At 35.4% G+C, this 16,039-nt stretch overlaps 1 protein-coding gene across 3 annotated transcripts; it reads right to left on the bottom strand.

Moving 5' to 3' along the window:
- Window positions 1–966: 966 nt before the first annotated feature.
- Window positions 967–4,939, bottom strand: LOC113317955 (protein ZINC INDUCED FACILITATOR-LIKE 1-like). 3 transcript variants are annotated; one of them, XM_026566064.1, is made up of 18 exons: window positions 4,550–4,939; window positions 4,247–4,453; window positions 4,092–4,132; window positions 3,950–4,010; window positions 3,751–3,853; window positions 3,557–3,659; window positions 3,416–3,469; window positions 3,255–3,317; window positions 3,095–3,144; window positions 2,923–2,998; window positions 2,637–2,819; window positions 2,457–2,544; window positions 2,258–2,343; window positions 2,063–2,170; window positions 1,919–1,963; window positions 1,748–1,836; window positions 1,540–1,583; window positions 967–1,420 (listed from the first exon to the last, which is right to left on the bottom strand). In XM_026566064.1, exons 2-18 carry the CDS (start codon window positions 4,410–4,412, stop codon window positions 1,323–1,325), a joined length of 1,458 nt encoding a protein of 485 aa, XP_026421849.1. In that variant the 5' UTR covers window positions 4,413–4,453; window positions 4,550–4,939; the 3' UTR covers window positions 967–1,322. The 3 variants fall into 3 exon arrangements, with proteins under 3 accessions (XP_026421849.1, XP_026421864.1, XP_026421858.1); XM_026566079.1 differs by having other exon boundaries at window positions 4,576–4,939; XM_026566073.1 differs by having other exon boundaries at window positions 4,780–4,939.
- Window positions 4,940–16,039: the final 11,100 nt, after the last annotated feature.

Raw genomic sequence — 16,039 nt, 5'->3', positions numbered from 1 at the left:
TAGTGTATGATAGAGAATAGGCTATCCTCTTTATATACACAAAGTACCAACGTCTATAATTTCAATTTCAAAAACTAGCCGTTAACAGTCACAATCGGATTACATAGATGCAATAATAATACGATTCTTGATTTCTCTACAAATCCGAACTTGAACCCTGAATCGGTTGATTTGTGCATTAACTTAAACCGATTGTGGTTTATGTTCATCCAGAATCGGGTTATGTCGGTGCACAATAAAAACCGATTGCTTATAACATCAACCATAATCAGACTAATATGGTGCTCACATAAATCGATTCTGGGTGGATTTCATAAAATTTGATGAGTGAATTTCAAAGATTTAGAGGTAAATCATTGTAAAGTACCTCTTAGAAGGAATGGATTAAAGAGATTTAACTCAATTACTTGAATTGTTTTTTTTTTTGTTTTTTTTTTCCAAAACCCAAAAAGAAATTAGATTTCAATTGTTGTTTGTGATCGATTAGGTTTTAGTTTTGATTTTGATGGAAATTGAAAAAAAAATAGAGTTTTGATTAATGATTTTTTTTAATTGTTAATTAAGTGATTATGATTTTGTATTTGTATTTGTATTTGTATTAGAATAATTAAAGTTTCTTTCAAGATTAATTTAGTATTTTTACCATCATTTAGACACCCCATATCTTACTCGTTAGGTTAGTTAAAGTAATTCATAGGCCCCAATTAATCTCTTTAGGCCCAATTTAGCCAGGGTTCATCATGCACATTTATTTTGCTATACCATGCATTTGAACTTTTTACATAAAACCAATGTGACTCACAAATTTATCATGGACAATTAATCGAGATTGCAGTTTAAGAAAAAAATCTGAATTTTGCCGTGTACAACCAAGATTGTCTTTTTTTTTTTTATAATGTTATGTGGGAACGCTTGCTGGCCGATTTTTGTGAGAAACAACTATGTACTTTCGAACTAAAAAGTGGATACATCTACCGAAAGGTAAGCCAGTTGAAACTTCTTGACACGATGATTATAACATTCCACAAGTTCCGCAACACGGGTTCTCATTATCGTTAAACAATGCAATTACGCCACTAGCTAAAAATAGCTTGACTTCAAATTACAGAACAGGCTTTTGCAAATAAGAATACCCATCTCTAATGCAACAGCTACTGAAGTCAGTAGTTGGCTACTTACACTTAAAGCTGTTAACTATTCATGATACTGGAGTAGTGAAGTCAGTGCTCTTTCAACAAAAAATATTCATCTACGATATTGACTTAGTGATTAGGCTGTTAAAAACATCTCTCGTACCGATGTTGAATTCACTTCGTAGATATTTATCTGGGTCGCCGAGGCAGTACGAGAAATGGTTTGAAGGTCATGATTAATCCAATCACCAAAATTAGATTTAGGATAAAGAAAACCAAATCGGTGCCTGCATTCAATAAACAATAGAAACACTACTCAAAATCCGATATCCATATTGTAGTCATGCCTTGATGTCAACCCAGAAAGAAACCAAACATACTATCTTTAAGAGTTAGAATTTCGTACCAGGAAGAAAGGAAGCATTCATACGCTTTTGGGCCAACGAGAAGCTGCAAATACAGAAAGTCTTTGTAATTGATTGAAAACTAGTAGAGATATATGACATGATTTATGAACGAAACTATAAACCACAAGAAAATAACCTCAGAAAATGGTTAACAAGGATAAACTAGTTCTTGTACTACATTGAGAATACGAAAAACATTATACTTACATGGCACCACCACCAGCTGGACCGAATACTTTGAACAGAGACATTGCAGTTGATGAAATTCCATTTGCAGCTCCTCTTTGGTGCTGAGACTGTTATCAAAATATGTAAGTCACAAAACCATCTAATTTAACGGCGAGATAAAAAGAACCAAAGGGTGAGCGAGAGACTTACTACTGTGGTGTTTTGTAGGATGACAAACCCAGTGAAAATAGAAGTCTGTGTAGATATTTAGAACCCAAAGTTAGCAGTTGTCTTATTTATTTCAATTGTTGAAACTAGAGGAAAGAAAACGTTGAACTTTGAGCATGTACTTACCGATAAAATACTCTTCAGAAGAGATGCAATATTTATTAACAAGGAAAGGCTGGCCCCTGATAGCTTAGCTATGAAAGGGTAACTTCCCAGAACCACAATAGATAAAGCCTACAAACAAAAACGCAGTCAATGAAACCAATCACCGCAATAGAACTTCAAATCGTGCGTAAAAAGTGTTAGTTAAAACATACATACCGCACAAACTCGAGCAACCATGAGGGGTCCTAGAATCCTCTCCAACTTTGGGAACAATGCTAGTTGGAAAAGGAAAAGACCGAGACCTAATATAGTTGAAGTGATATCCATTAGAGTATTAATATCTTGAAGTAAAGTACTAACCGCTGTACAGGTATGATATTTGGAGATTCGAGGCCAGTGAAAGAGGATTATATACCTGTGACTGAAAGAACTTCGCCAACATTGTCAGTGGTATAATTCAACCCACCGAACTTTTTAGGACTCACGGCCCATAATGAAAAAATCTGTCAGAAAATATTCACATAAATCCAATTTTTATTAAGAAGGCATAATTTAAACATAAGAACATATGAAAATCAACTTTGGGATCAGTTACCTCGCCGTAGGCCATGTTGTGAAGTGAGAATACACAATACACAATAATACATGACATTAACGGCCGATTCCTGTAAAGGCTTTCTGATTCTGTTGATCCTGTCTCATTGTTTTCTTGGGTCTTTTCAGTGATACCGGTCCCATGAGATTCCTCATTGATTGCCTTATGCTTGTGCAATGTTTCCTATCAAAATGTGAAATTCACTCAAGCTATATCTGTTTACTTAACTTCTAAGGAGTTTTATACTTCTAATGTAATAGCATGAAAGTGAAGACTAGAAACACACCGGAAGCCATAAACAGGCAATAGTGGCAGCTGTTGTCCATACAGATATGCAGAGACAGGGTAAGAAGTATGGAAATCTGCAGTATATATGTCCAGAAACATTAGAATATGTCGAAAACTTAGAGCAAATACTGAACTGGTTCACTAGAGCATATACATGTAATAATTCAAACCTTGCAAATAGAGAATCCTTTGTAAATACATTCGGATATTTCTCTGCAGGCTAGAATAGGAGCAACAATTTATTAAGATCCACGGCAACAATTGCTTTTTATTCATACTAAAAAAAATGAAAAACATTTCATTTGCAAAAAACTAATTCTTCCAAGATACCTGAGCAAGGAAACCTCCAATAGCAGGACCAATTATCATCCCTATTGCCCATGCTGAACTAGTCTGAAAAAAATATAGATACATATCCAGCATAATCAACGGTTTGAGTCTTTGAGATTACGAAATATTTCGATTCCATGAAAATTTTGGAAAAAACTTACAAATGAAAGTGCCAATGTTTGGTGTTCTTTTCGGCAAACTTCCGTAGCATAAGCCTGCAAAACATTCAACATATGCATTCAAATAAGTAAAATGAAAAACACATTTGCAGCAAAAGAAGAAACACAAACACAAACAAATACCTGAACTGGACCAAATATACCACTGAAGGCTCCAAGAAGCAATCTCATAGAAACTGCCATCCAAAAGTTGGTACTGAGACCAAACAATGTGGTGAATATAATCCTGGTACATAAAATTGAGCAACATTTAATATCATGATTGATTTGTATATAAATTTGGGGTCAGAAATTTAAATTCGAAATGCAATACTAACATTGTTGTACAACAGAAGAGTATAATTGGTTTTCGACCGTATCGGTCAGCTAAAGCTCCCCATAGCACAGCAGTTAAACCTCTTCCAAGCATGTAAGCAGATCCTAAAACAAAAAACAGAAATTGAAGTAGAATTGGTAATAATCGACATACCAACGCAAACGCTTTCGATTCTTAATGACTAGCATAATGCTACTGACCTACACATCCTGCATAGTATCCAATATCTTCAGCCCTTTTGGCGACATTGAAGTCTCTTACCTACAATAACATCATTAACAATAAATTTCAACATTCGCATTCGAATTACGCCGGAGTTGTAAGAATGGAACCCTTTCTTACCAGAAAGTATAGGTACGGATACAAAGATGAAATGGGAAGACCTGAAAAACAAAACCCAAAAAAGGAAACTGTCATTCCAGGCATGAAGACATCATCTAGAGAGTTACATTCCGATCTCAATCTCTACTCAGGCATTATCATGATGACTCACTTACCAGCACATAATGCGACAATCCAAATATAGACTAATTCTTTATAAGGTGCTCCTAAATTAGTTTCTTTCCGGTGATCAATTCTGCAACCTGGACAATCCTCATAATACAAAATATCTTTCTCAGTCTTCGACAATAACCCTTCTCTATTACTGTTCTCATCCGCCATTTGTAAATCCTGTCTTCACCCTTGAGGAGAACTTTGAGATGCTACAAAGGTTAGATATACAAATATTTAAGAATATACGGTAACAAAGTACAATATCTCTAAAATTTTATTTCCTAATACTCTAACCCTTGGAATACCTATATATGGTAATATATTAAGATACCCGATTACGGAACCGATACCTAAACACCAGATCGGACTCTAATAACCGGGTTTGTTTCTGATTTCTGTGGTGATAGAATGAACATAAAAAAACCTTGCGTTGTTCCAATCTAGCAACATGACAACCAACCTTAAGTTGTTTACTTAACAAATGTTTTTACACATATTATCACTGATCAAAAATGCTAGAATTTCAGGAACCAACCGGATCATTTGACACCCCTTGCGTATAAACTGTGGTAGTGATAATCCACAGTATATCCTCAGAACACTTTTTTTTAATGGTTTTGGATCGCGAGTTGTTATACAACACACAACTTTTTTTATTAAACAATATAATCATCATCAAAGCAAAGAATTTCACGTAGACAAACACAAAATTCCAATCTGACAACATTCCACAACCTTTTTTCTCACATGTAAATTGGAGCGTAACGTTGTACTTATTATTATTAGACTATGAAGGACCATTGTGGAAGGAGTGTGACTCATAGGTCAGCTGTCGAAACAGACTTTAATAGCTCGTGGACCAACAGCTCCCTCAGGGAAATTAATATTGGCTATAAACAAGTTTGAGTACTGTCAGTAGGGTTGAGTTGGAGTGGGTAGAACCATCTGAATATAGTTGTAGTGGGTAGAGATGTAGACTAGTTCATGATCTGAATCTATAGGGATCGATGTGAAGTTCTGTCTTCATTGTTTTGTCTTCTATTAAGTCAGACAGATACACTTGCTTCTGTTGGACAAGAAGAAACAATCAAATTGTAACTTGATTTAAATTGTTTTTAGACAACGAGATGACGATACAGTTTGATGGTAAACTTGATTAAATTTTGTAGATATATACCTGTGTTCAAGTAGGGTGCGTCAACAATGCACGTGATATCAAGTACCAAAGGAACCTTATCTGACCTTTTTATTTGTTTAATGGAAGAAAGAATTTTATTAAGAACCAGAGAAAAGATGCACGAGAGAAAAGAAAGCACTTTTACAAGAAGTAAACGAGACAAGATAGGATAAAGAAAAGAAAGAAGCAACAAAAGGAACCTTATCTGAGCTAAGAAAAGCTTTCATTTATCAATCACTTCAAGTCCAATATTATGGTAATATTCGTGCAAACACTGAGGAGAACAAGTCCCTACTACCTTACAAGTGACCTTCATTTTCAAAGATATAACTCATATCCCTGCTGCCTGCTGCATTAGGATCAGTACCGACCTATCATTATCGAGCTTTAGAGGACCCCTACCTTCACATCTCATCTAGCAGAAAGGACAGTTGCTGAGAATAAGATTTTTAAAATTAAAAGAATATGGTATCGAGACATTTTCTTAACCGCCATGGATCAGTATCGACCTATCATTCTGTCACATAATTAATAGCAGGTCCTTTTTCATTTACATTATCAGATAAATGCAAATAATCTTGGTTCTACAATGATAAAGGCAAAATCCAAAAGAAATTATGACTCGAAAAATCTCAATTGTCCATGACGAATACACGTACAACCACAAGAAACTGGAAGTTGATGAAGAAAACATTATGTTCGGCCTTCATTGTGTCATTTTTGTTTTATGTAAAATGTTCAAATGCATGGTATGAACGGTTTCAGTTATAGAAGAAAAAAAATGTGCACGATAAATCACGATTTTGAAGGCCTCGGTTTTGACATGCAAATTAACTTGGTGGGTAACATTTCAAGAAATTCAGTTTCGACTATTTATAGAGACAAATTAATGCAAGAAGAAGACTCATACTTTTCTACTAATTAAGGTGCTAAAAATAATTAAAGAACAAAAGAAAACAGTTGAAGTTGAGATGTTGGAGGAAACTGTTTTGTTGATGAAGAACATATATAAACAAAATGGATACAGATGAAAAGTATTTCTTTGCCGGCAAGAATCACATCAATTTGGAAACAAATCCAAAACATATTAGGGAGGGTGAAAAGACACCAAAAATGCATGGATATCGGCTCTAAGTAGTGGCAAAGAGAAGTAAATACAAATTCAAATTAATTCTTTGGATTGTTTTTGTTAAATTAGCAGGAAAAAACAGTGCATATATATATATATATCCGTGTTTATAACTCCATCTGAGAAGGAATGAACTCGTTCAACTCGTGCTCAGTAACCTTGCCTTGACTTCGCCGAGCACATTCTCGAGCGATCCTATAAAATATACCTCGCTGGGATTAAGCTGACAAAATACCTCGTATTGAAAGGAATCAAGTGGGCAATACAGAGGAAGGCGAAGCCCAGCATCGAGCTGACCCGCCGCCACTATGATATCGTTGGGACCATAGGGATTATCCTCAAAGAGTTTCTTTGTCAAGATGCCGGCTTGACCCTCTGGAGTGGCAAAAGTGACTTGAAATCTCTGGAGATGATGCTTAGTCTTCACCATCTCCAAGAAGACGACATCAGACATGCCGGAAGAACGACTAGTGCTCGGAGTTCTTGCAGGTCTCTTCTCAGCACTATAAAAATGAATAAAAGAAAAGAATCGGGACTTATACTGGCAAAAAAACCTGCGAAAACATCAAAAAGAAAACAAAGACGACAATGGCGATCCCCAAAAAAACTTTACAGTTGAAAAACAATGGCGAGAACCATTGACTAAAATAACCATGATGATCACATAAGAACTATATACAGTTCAAAATAACGGCGTAAACCACCGATGAAAACAAAAGGAGAAACAAAGAAGAAGGACCATACCGTTTTGGAGGTCGGGATGTAGAATTTCTCCCAAACATAATGAACTTATTTATAGGAGACAAGAAGTTAAGAAGGAACAACAAAAGACATAGGAGAGAAAGAATGAAAAAAATTCTGAACTCTAAAAATAGAAAATAAAGACATCATTTTCTTCCCCCAAAAGATTTTATAAGAAACCTATGGACAACCAACCGGCGTCTCAAGTCCAACATGTAAAAGCGCGCTAAAAGTGCAGATGTGGCGAAAATCTCGGAGGTGGCGATAAAGACAGCACAGTTACAAAGTTTTCTTTCCATCATGCCTTGGCAAGTTCCAAAGAAAAGGAGCAAAATGTGAGGGTAAATTACCCGATGGTCACGTGTCAACATCTTAAGAGATGAGCTCATGATAAGGTGATGATATGAGAGCATTGAATCATATTCTAAAAAAGTGATTTCGTATGAATCGAGACGCCTTCTACAACGTTACATGAATGACGCGTGTAAGGAGTGGTCTAATCGACTCAGACGGTCAAGTCTAAAAAGAAGGACTGCATTTAATGAAGGATCAGAAAAGGCATGAAAAAATCTACATCATATCTGAAGGCTCGGGCGATCAATACTATAACCCAAGGATGAGGCAACACGAGGTTCCCCAAGGAAGAGCAACACAATGACGTACAAGACGAGATGATGGCATGTACCTACATTGCAGCGGAGGAGTGCCCCTACCATGGGGAGTGTCAACGGGTATTACAGTTAGTAGTATTTAGCATACATATGGGTGTCTTTATCAGTTATTATGGAGAGTTAAGATGTAACCAGATGGATTGTTTATGGTCGTTAGATTTGGTAGATAAGCATAGCTATATAAGGCGGCTTCTGTATCTGGAAAAGGTAATCAATGAATGAATGAATCTCTAACTCTTGGGTTGTATTCTCCTGAACCAGATTTCTTCATCTTCTTCTTATCAATTCGTCTAATCTTCTCCTTCTTTCTCTGGTTCGTCACAATTCTTCCTTGCTCTTTTATGATCCTTCTACATTTCTTCTTTAATTCCCGGATGTTGATACAAATTGTACTAAGAAAAGTATAGATGACCCGGAAGAAGAACCAGGCAGGCCATCACGAGGGATAGTATAGAGCTCGTCTGAAGTAATGAGAAGATGTACGATAGCTCCCCCAACTCGGAGAGACCAGACCTTCACGAGTCTAATTTGTCTATAAATACCAGTCCATGCAGAAGGAAATGGACAGGTAATTTTAGATGGTTTTTCTACAGAGAATTCCTGAGAGAGAGTGAGAAATCTAAGTGGTATTTTTAGCTCTTTCAAGGGTAAGACCTTAATCAATAAAGAAAACATCTTATTTCCCGTGGACGTAGGTCTTCATGGCCGAACCACGTTATACGCTTGTGCCAATCTTTACTTTTCATGTTCTTTACATCTTGTTTATCTTTGAATCTTGAATGCCAGTAGTTTTAGAGCCTTTAGATCTACTTGGATGTAGCCATCAGAAAAGATGCAACTACATCTATTATTAACTTTCATTTGAATACATTTTTGAGAGTCTGTAATAGAGTTTTGTGCTACAAATTCGCGTTCGCTGTTCATTGTGAATCAAAGTGCCGCAAACAACATCGAATTATCATTGAATGTTGGAGACATATGCCATTAACTGTAACATTATTATATAAAGAGCATAAAATATTTTAAGTAAAGAGATTACTCGCTTTAATGCATCCATTTCATCGTTTAGTTATTAATTTCTGTTATTAAGGTGCATTTCATTCTTCCTATTTTATTTCTTCTGTTTTCACAAGATTTAATTTTACAAACGGTGTAGAATTGGTTCCCAAGACAACTTGCTTGAAATTTTGTGTAAATCCACGATAGGGAGTCTGTATCACTATTGACTTAATTCTCTATATTGTTCATACTCTGTGTCAAATGATTTGACGGATGTTAACCAGAACTTGTGTATTACAGTTGCGACAATTTGGGGTGTCTAGTTTGTGTATTAGGAGGGTTAACAGCGTAGACCAAGATTAGTATAAAGTTTCAACAATCTTAAGACTGTTGTAGGGCTTACAGCCTACGGATGTGTGGCCCAACTAGGAACCTAGGGTTTCCCTTTACATATATATAAATGATATCGTATCCATGTAATTCGATTATCCTGATCAATAGAAACTTCTCTTTGTCTCTTTACTTTCTCCATATTTTCCACTGCAACACGTTATCATTCACGACTCTACCAACTGGTGCGATTTTTTTCGTTCAAGATTGGTTATGGATTATTCCTCGAAGATTAGCGTGGTTCTGATCCTATTTTTTTTTATCATAATGGATGCATTACCAGGTATTTCTTTTCGTAGTATATATTAGAGTTCTACAAACGTATGATTATACAACATAGATATTTCATCGTCAGATTTTCATGAAATTTTAATATGTTCAACCCAATCAGTCATTACGTACTATGTTAAAATTTCAATCAAATCGGAATATGATGCAATCTCCAATACATGCGTTTAATAAAACTGTGTACGTTCATAAAAACCTTAATTTTTAACAACGTCGAAAAACCAAGGTTTTGAGAATTTCAACCGTTGGATTATGCTAAAATTTTGGAATGTTTTGTATATTGTTATTGGTGAGATATTGTAATCATTTCATAAAGATCCAACCATGGAAATACTCAAAAGTACGTGATATTTCCAACTGTGTCCACATAAACGCTAATTAGAACAGTCATACAGAGTCATGGATAGGTTTTTATCTAGCCGTTGGATTGAGTTCAAATTCTATTATGTTTGTACAAACATTATTATGAAGTTACTGTAAAAATTTCATAATCATCGGAGGTTTTTGAAATTGTTTTCTGATCACTAAAGTTGGATGATGAAATTTCCAATTTTAAGGTTAACAATATGTTTTGGGCTCATATGCTAATAGTTTCAAGGTTATTACCAATGGGCCTGAGCACTTCATATATAATGGAAAATATATGTGGACTTTTGTTAACCATGACATAGTCAACCCAATGGACCAGGCATTGACCAATCCGTTGACTGGGTTCTGATTAAACCAACTCGAATAAAATTTGACTTTTTGGAATCAGAAGTACTTGAGCGCCATTAAAGAGCCTCTGATACAGAAGTCAATTGTGTCTACAAGTATTTACTTCCATTATGAAAACCTTCAACCAATGACGATGCATTGTTCAAAAGATGAAGGCATAACTTCTACGTTTTAAGGCGACATAGTGATTTCAGACGATGGAATGCTCCGAAGGAAGTTTTTGAAACGTTCATGTAAATTTTTCCCCCGAAAAATTGAATGTTCGTTGGAATTTAAAACACTTGTAATATTGGCTCAAGTAGTAACAATACAAAGTAAATGTATTTACTGAGCATGAGACAAAGACATAATTCTGATTCATTGGAATGAGAGTTGGACGCTTGGTATAAACATTTACTGAGTATGGTACAAGTGATAAAATACAAGTATCATATAATAGCAGCCAACTACAAGATATATAGAGAGTTCAAATGACAACAAACTCACTATATGTTAAAAGAAGGCCATACCCCCGCTTATCAACTTCAGTGGCAATAAGAAACTTGCCCAATTAATATACTTACATTTTGTTAAGTTTTTATTAATTATATTTATTCAACTGAATTTTGATGATTTGATCCTGGACTATTGGTTGTATGGTAGTTTAGTAAACATTTTTTTTTTCAAATTAAAATAAAAAACTTTTTTATGTGAAGAACTAAATTCATAGTTTGTACTTATGAAATGAAAAGTATATCACTTCCATGAGACTGAAATACTCTAAAGCACCCGAGGTATACTCATACGTACTTGAGTTAAAAGGATCATTCGTATATTATGATGAAAAGTATATCATCCTCATGAATTGTAACACTCTAAAGTAAATGAGAAATTTTTTCTTTTGTTACGTAATAAGGCCACACCACTTATTACACGAAGCTCTTAAGGAAATATATTAAACTGCTTATTGAATTGTTTCCTTATGTAATACCATGCGATGATTGGATCATTACAGATAATAGTCGAATGAAAAAAATTCTCAATCTTTGTTGCATAATTAGTTCAAGTTATATGAGCTCTAAAAGAATCAAGAGCTAGTCACACTTTGTTAAGTTTCTACGAAGTCTGTGCAAATGGTTATTGAACGAAAACTAACCGTGGGAATGAGAATGCATCTACAAATTACCTCCAATGACTGTGAATGGAATCACATTTTAGAGAAAATAATGAGTCAATTAGTCTAGTAAATTGTAAGTCATTAATACTTAGATAATTGACAACATAATATTGGAAATTGACTCACTCAGGTTTTGACATAACCATAAAGACACTTTGGTTGTGATATGATGTTTTATTTTGAAAGAACTCAAATGGACATCCTTTTATTTGAGTTAACAAGAAAATGGGAATCACAAAGATTGAAAGAATGCAAAGTCACGACATCTCTCATAATCAACTCTTTTTAAAGTACCAGAAACACCACCTCCCCTCCCATTATGCTTTTAAAGTAATAAAGCATGTAACTTATTTTACAAAGTCATTCTTTAGTAAAAATGATTGAGACAATCCTAAGATGCAAATGGTAAACAACCCATTTTTTCAAAAGAAATAATATTATATTTGTGGACATATCCATACAGAATGCGGTCCATTCAAGTGATTTATGGCTCTGATGGATAATTCGAAGTGTTGAATTAATTATTGTTCACAAGAAATTACGCGTTTTTGAAACAATTCTAGCACATATTATACAATTTAAGGTCTCACCAACCTTGTTATTGCTAGATATTTTACATCAAAAGGACTTGATGGTTATTGCATGTTTAATATGATCAATGTAGAGCATCCTATAACCTATGATCTCGCAAAGGCTATCGTCAAAGGTTACATATGGTTCTTAAGGCATGGTTATGGATACAGACCTACCTTTAACTGCTTTTGGAATATGCAATATTACACGCATCTTCACTTATTCGTTTTAGACCCACAATTGGTCAACCATTCTTTGCGCACCAGTTGGTAACTGGATATAAGCCTGACATTTTGTGTTCATACGCATTTTTGGTTGCACTATATATGTTCCCTTACGACTCCACATCGTACTATGATGGGTCATCGAAATGATTAAGTGATGTTGGACAAGAATTTCCAACAATTATCAGCATTTTAAAACCTTTGGCAGGAGATCTCTTACCGCTAGATTTTCGGGTTATCACTTTAATGAGACAGTCTTCCCGTCATCAGGGGGAGATAAGAAAAAGTATTTTCTAAGGGAACGACATGAATTGTCGTGGTGTGTTCCCACTGTGTGTCATATTGATTCTTGTACTCCACAAATGTAAATGTGAAGTGATAAAGAATATTCGATTTTCAGAGTGTACATTGATGTTGCTAAAGTGATGAGATCACACATCCCAGCTGCAAACCTACCTGCAAAGTTACAAATCCTCAATACGGGATATACACCATAGAATAAGGTGTTGCAACTACACTCAGTGTAAGTGTGGTTGAGGCCGTGGCTCCATAAAGGAAGTTGGAGAGACCACTTGGTTCGATAAATCCTCACCTAGAAAGGAAGTACGTGAGTAAGGCACAACTTATTTATATCATCAGAAATCATCTCATAAGAATGTCTCTGAATATGTCCATGAATCAAACTAGAGGACGCTCCGAAGTTTTAAATGATTCTAGAAAATAATGAAATCCTGACGGATTATGAGAATGCATATGAGTCAATGGAAGGATCATGCGTGCACAATGATGATATAATTCATAAATAGTTGCTCCAGAAGTAGAGCACAATGAGATCGAACCATGCTTTATTTTTATTAATTTCAAATAAATAGCATATTTGGCCTATACAATCCAGGTAGAACTTGGTTCTTTGAAAAATATATAGGTATTTGGTGTGGTAGTGCTAACCAACCAAGTGTAAGGCCTATTGGACATACATGATTAATTTGTCACAAAGCATAATGAGAATAAAGAAGTCTTAAAGGATAAAAACTCGCCTTGTGGCGCGAGGTTTCTCACAAAGCCCTGGAATTGTTCTCTTGTAACGAACTTCATAGTGTTCCACTACTCAGTTAGAGCATGGTAATTTCAAAAGGACTTGAAATGAAGCATATGTATGTGGTTGTTACGTATCTCTGAAAGAATCAAGAGATAGAAGATATTTACAAAAGTACTTGATAGCCTTTTGTTACCCAAATCAAGTGACTCTAAACCACAGAGTGCGTTAACAATTAGATAGAACGCTCACTTATAGATAGAAGCAATCAGGCGGATGTGATATACCCGTCTAAGTGACTATTTGATTTGGAGGGGATAGACAAGTAAGTTAATTTCATTGTGTATTCACAAAAAAGTTCCTGATTTGGAATTGCAGCTATCTATTTCGATGATACAGACATGATGGGTACTCTTGATGTAATAAGAGACCTTAAAAGCTATTTGAAATCCGAATTTGAGATGAAAAATCTGGGGAAAGCTCGACCGAATACCGAGATTGTGGTATACTATTCCACCAGTTTGCATTTTTCTAAAGTTTTCAGGCAATTTAATAAAGACATGCATCCTGATAGCACTCCCATGATTAGTCGAGGTTCAAATGTAAGCAAGTGACCATTTCGTCTAAAGGAAGATGACGAAGATGTGTTGGGAGATGAAATTCCCATACCTAAGTACAATATACGCATTGTTGTACTTAGTACAGTAATATACTCGATTAAATTTTACATCATTGGGGAACTTGTTAGCTAGATATAGCTCAGCGCCAACGCAACGTCTTTGGAATGGTACAGTGAATGTAATCATGTACTTAAAAGTAACCATTGACATGAGTTTGTTTTATCCCTGCAAAGACATAAAAATGAATGCTAAAGGAACTGCAATCCAAAGGTTGTTGATTATGAAGGAACAATAATCTCTCCTCCAACGAAAGTAATCAGGGGGAGATATGGTAGACTATTTTCTAAGTCATTACCGATATTCAGTTTCGAAAAGTACATGACTAAAGGAACTGTCTGGAACAACTCTGAAAGTAATTATGGGAGATGCCGACATCAAGGGGAGAATCCAAGGATATGATGTCGACATATTTTACTTCGAAATTGAAGATGTGTTGTACTCTTTTTCCCTTTGATCGAGAATAGTTTTTCCCAAAGGGTTTTGTTACTCGACAAGGTTTTTAGCGAGATAATACTAAAAACATCAAGTATGTTGAACGTTGAAGACACAGAGATCACGTTGATATTACTGAAAATATCTGAATCAAAGAAATGAAACACGATATTCTCTTAAGCAACGTAACTTCCAGAATCAACAACATGGTCTTATAAACATTCAAGTCACCAAAGTAAAGTGTGATAAACTCCTTTTGAATGCATTAGGATAATGAAAATTATCTGACATCAGGGGGAGCATCTAATGGTATGTTGAACTATTTTCCTTCATCGAGGTTGCTTTTTACCGCAGGGTTTTTAATGAGACAACAACAAACACCGGGAATGTAATTTCCCAGCTAAGGCTATTGTCTTCCCCAAGAGGATCTTCTGCCTTAGGAGTTGTGAAGCAACTAGTCAACCTCAACGGAGCAAAGTCATCATCTGCAACGGATCACCTTTACTTGCATCTGTCACGTTGTACTCTTTTCCCTTCGTCAAGGTTTTATCCCACTGGGTTTTCCTTGTCAAGGTTTTAATGAGGCAACGTATATGCATCCAACTATGTTCTAAGTTTACTTAATATTGTACTCTTTTTATTTAGTTCAGGTTTTGTCCCTCTGGGTTAGCCTGGCGAAGTTTTAACGAGACAATTAACTTATACTCGTCGATCTTTGAAGATCGTATTGCATGTGATGAACTACATGTAAAGTACGAGACAACATGTGAAGTAGTACATGTGAAGAGTTGTACCAAGGTTTTCCCCACTGGGATTTTCCTTATCAAAGTTTTAATGAGACAATTGATTTAGGCACAAGTCACCAAGGGAGGACAACATTTGAAGAACTATATTCGAAGAATTTTATGTGAAGCACTGTATACGAAGTTCTATTGGACAGCACAAGGGGGAGTGTTGTAGGGCTTACGGCGCACGGATGTGCGGCCCAACTAGGAACCTAGGGTTTCCCTTTACATATATATAAAGGGTATTATCCATGTAACTCGATTATCCTGATCAATATAAACCTCTCTTTGTCTCTTTACTTTCTCCATATTTTCCACTGCAACAAAGACAATTTATTTTACTTCTTTATATAATCTTGGTTGATTTTCTACATGGTAGAGTCCGTAAAATTAATTCATGTTTAGTACTGCATAATTAGTAATAGTGCTAGATTGCATTTTCATTTGATTAGTTCTAGAACAAGAACGAGAACTGCATAAGCATGATTTATTTGGGCTGGTACCAGCTCTCCTAGGGGTTGGTACCATTTCATTAATTTAATGGTTAGGATCGCCAGGATCTTTTTGTCCTATATGGAACGGTATCAGCCCCTAATACAGTTTGTATCAGCCGATATAAATCATGTGCATAAATGGTGCTTTAATTGCTAATGGGTACTGTAGTCATCTCCCCCCTCTTTTAAGACAAGCAAGCTTACTTGAAATCCTTACTCTGTTTTTGGTTGACCAAACTGAAAATGGTTAACCAAACGGATTAGGAACTAAAATGTTAAACAAAATAGGGACTGTTTAATTAA

The sequence above is a fragment of the Papaver somniferum genome, chromosome 1 (assembly GCF_003573695.1).
Source record: "Papaver somniferum cultivar HN1 chromosome 1, ASM357369v1, whole genome shotgun sequence".
Classification (NCBI taxonomy): Eukaryota; Viridiplantae; Streptophyta; class Magnoliopsida; order Ranunculales; family Papaveraceae; genus Papaver; species Papaver somniferum.
This window is presented reverse-complemented; position numbering and strand designations above follow the sequence as displayed.

What these genes read in the sequence shown, in the direction of transcription:
- LOC113317955 (XM_026566064.1), bottom strand. Translation starts at nt 4,412, where the DNA reads ATGGCGGATGAGAACAGTAATAGAGAAGGGTTATTGTCGAAGACTGAG. An exon ending in TGGTTGCTCGAGTTTGTGCG is followed by an intron (nt 2,171 to 2,257) that starts GTATGTATGTTT and finishes TTTTGTTTGTAG; the next exon opens with GCTTTATCTATTGTGGTTCT. An exon ending in CCAGCTGGTGGTGGTGCCAT is followed by an intron (nt 1,584 to 1,747) that starts GTAAGTATAATG and finishes CTGTATTTGCAG; the next exon opens with CTTCTCGTTGGCCCAAAAGC.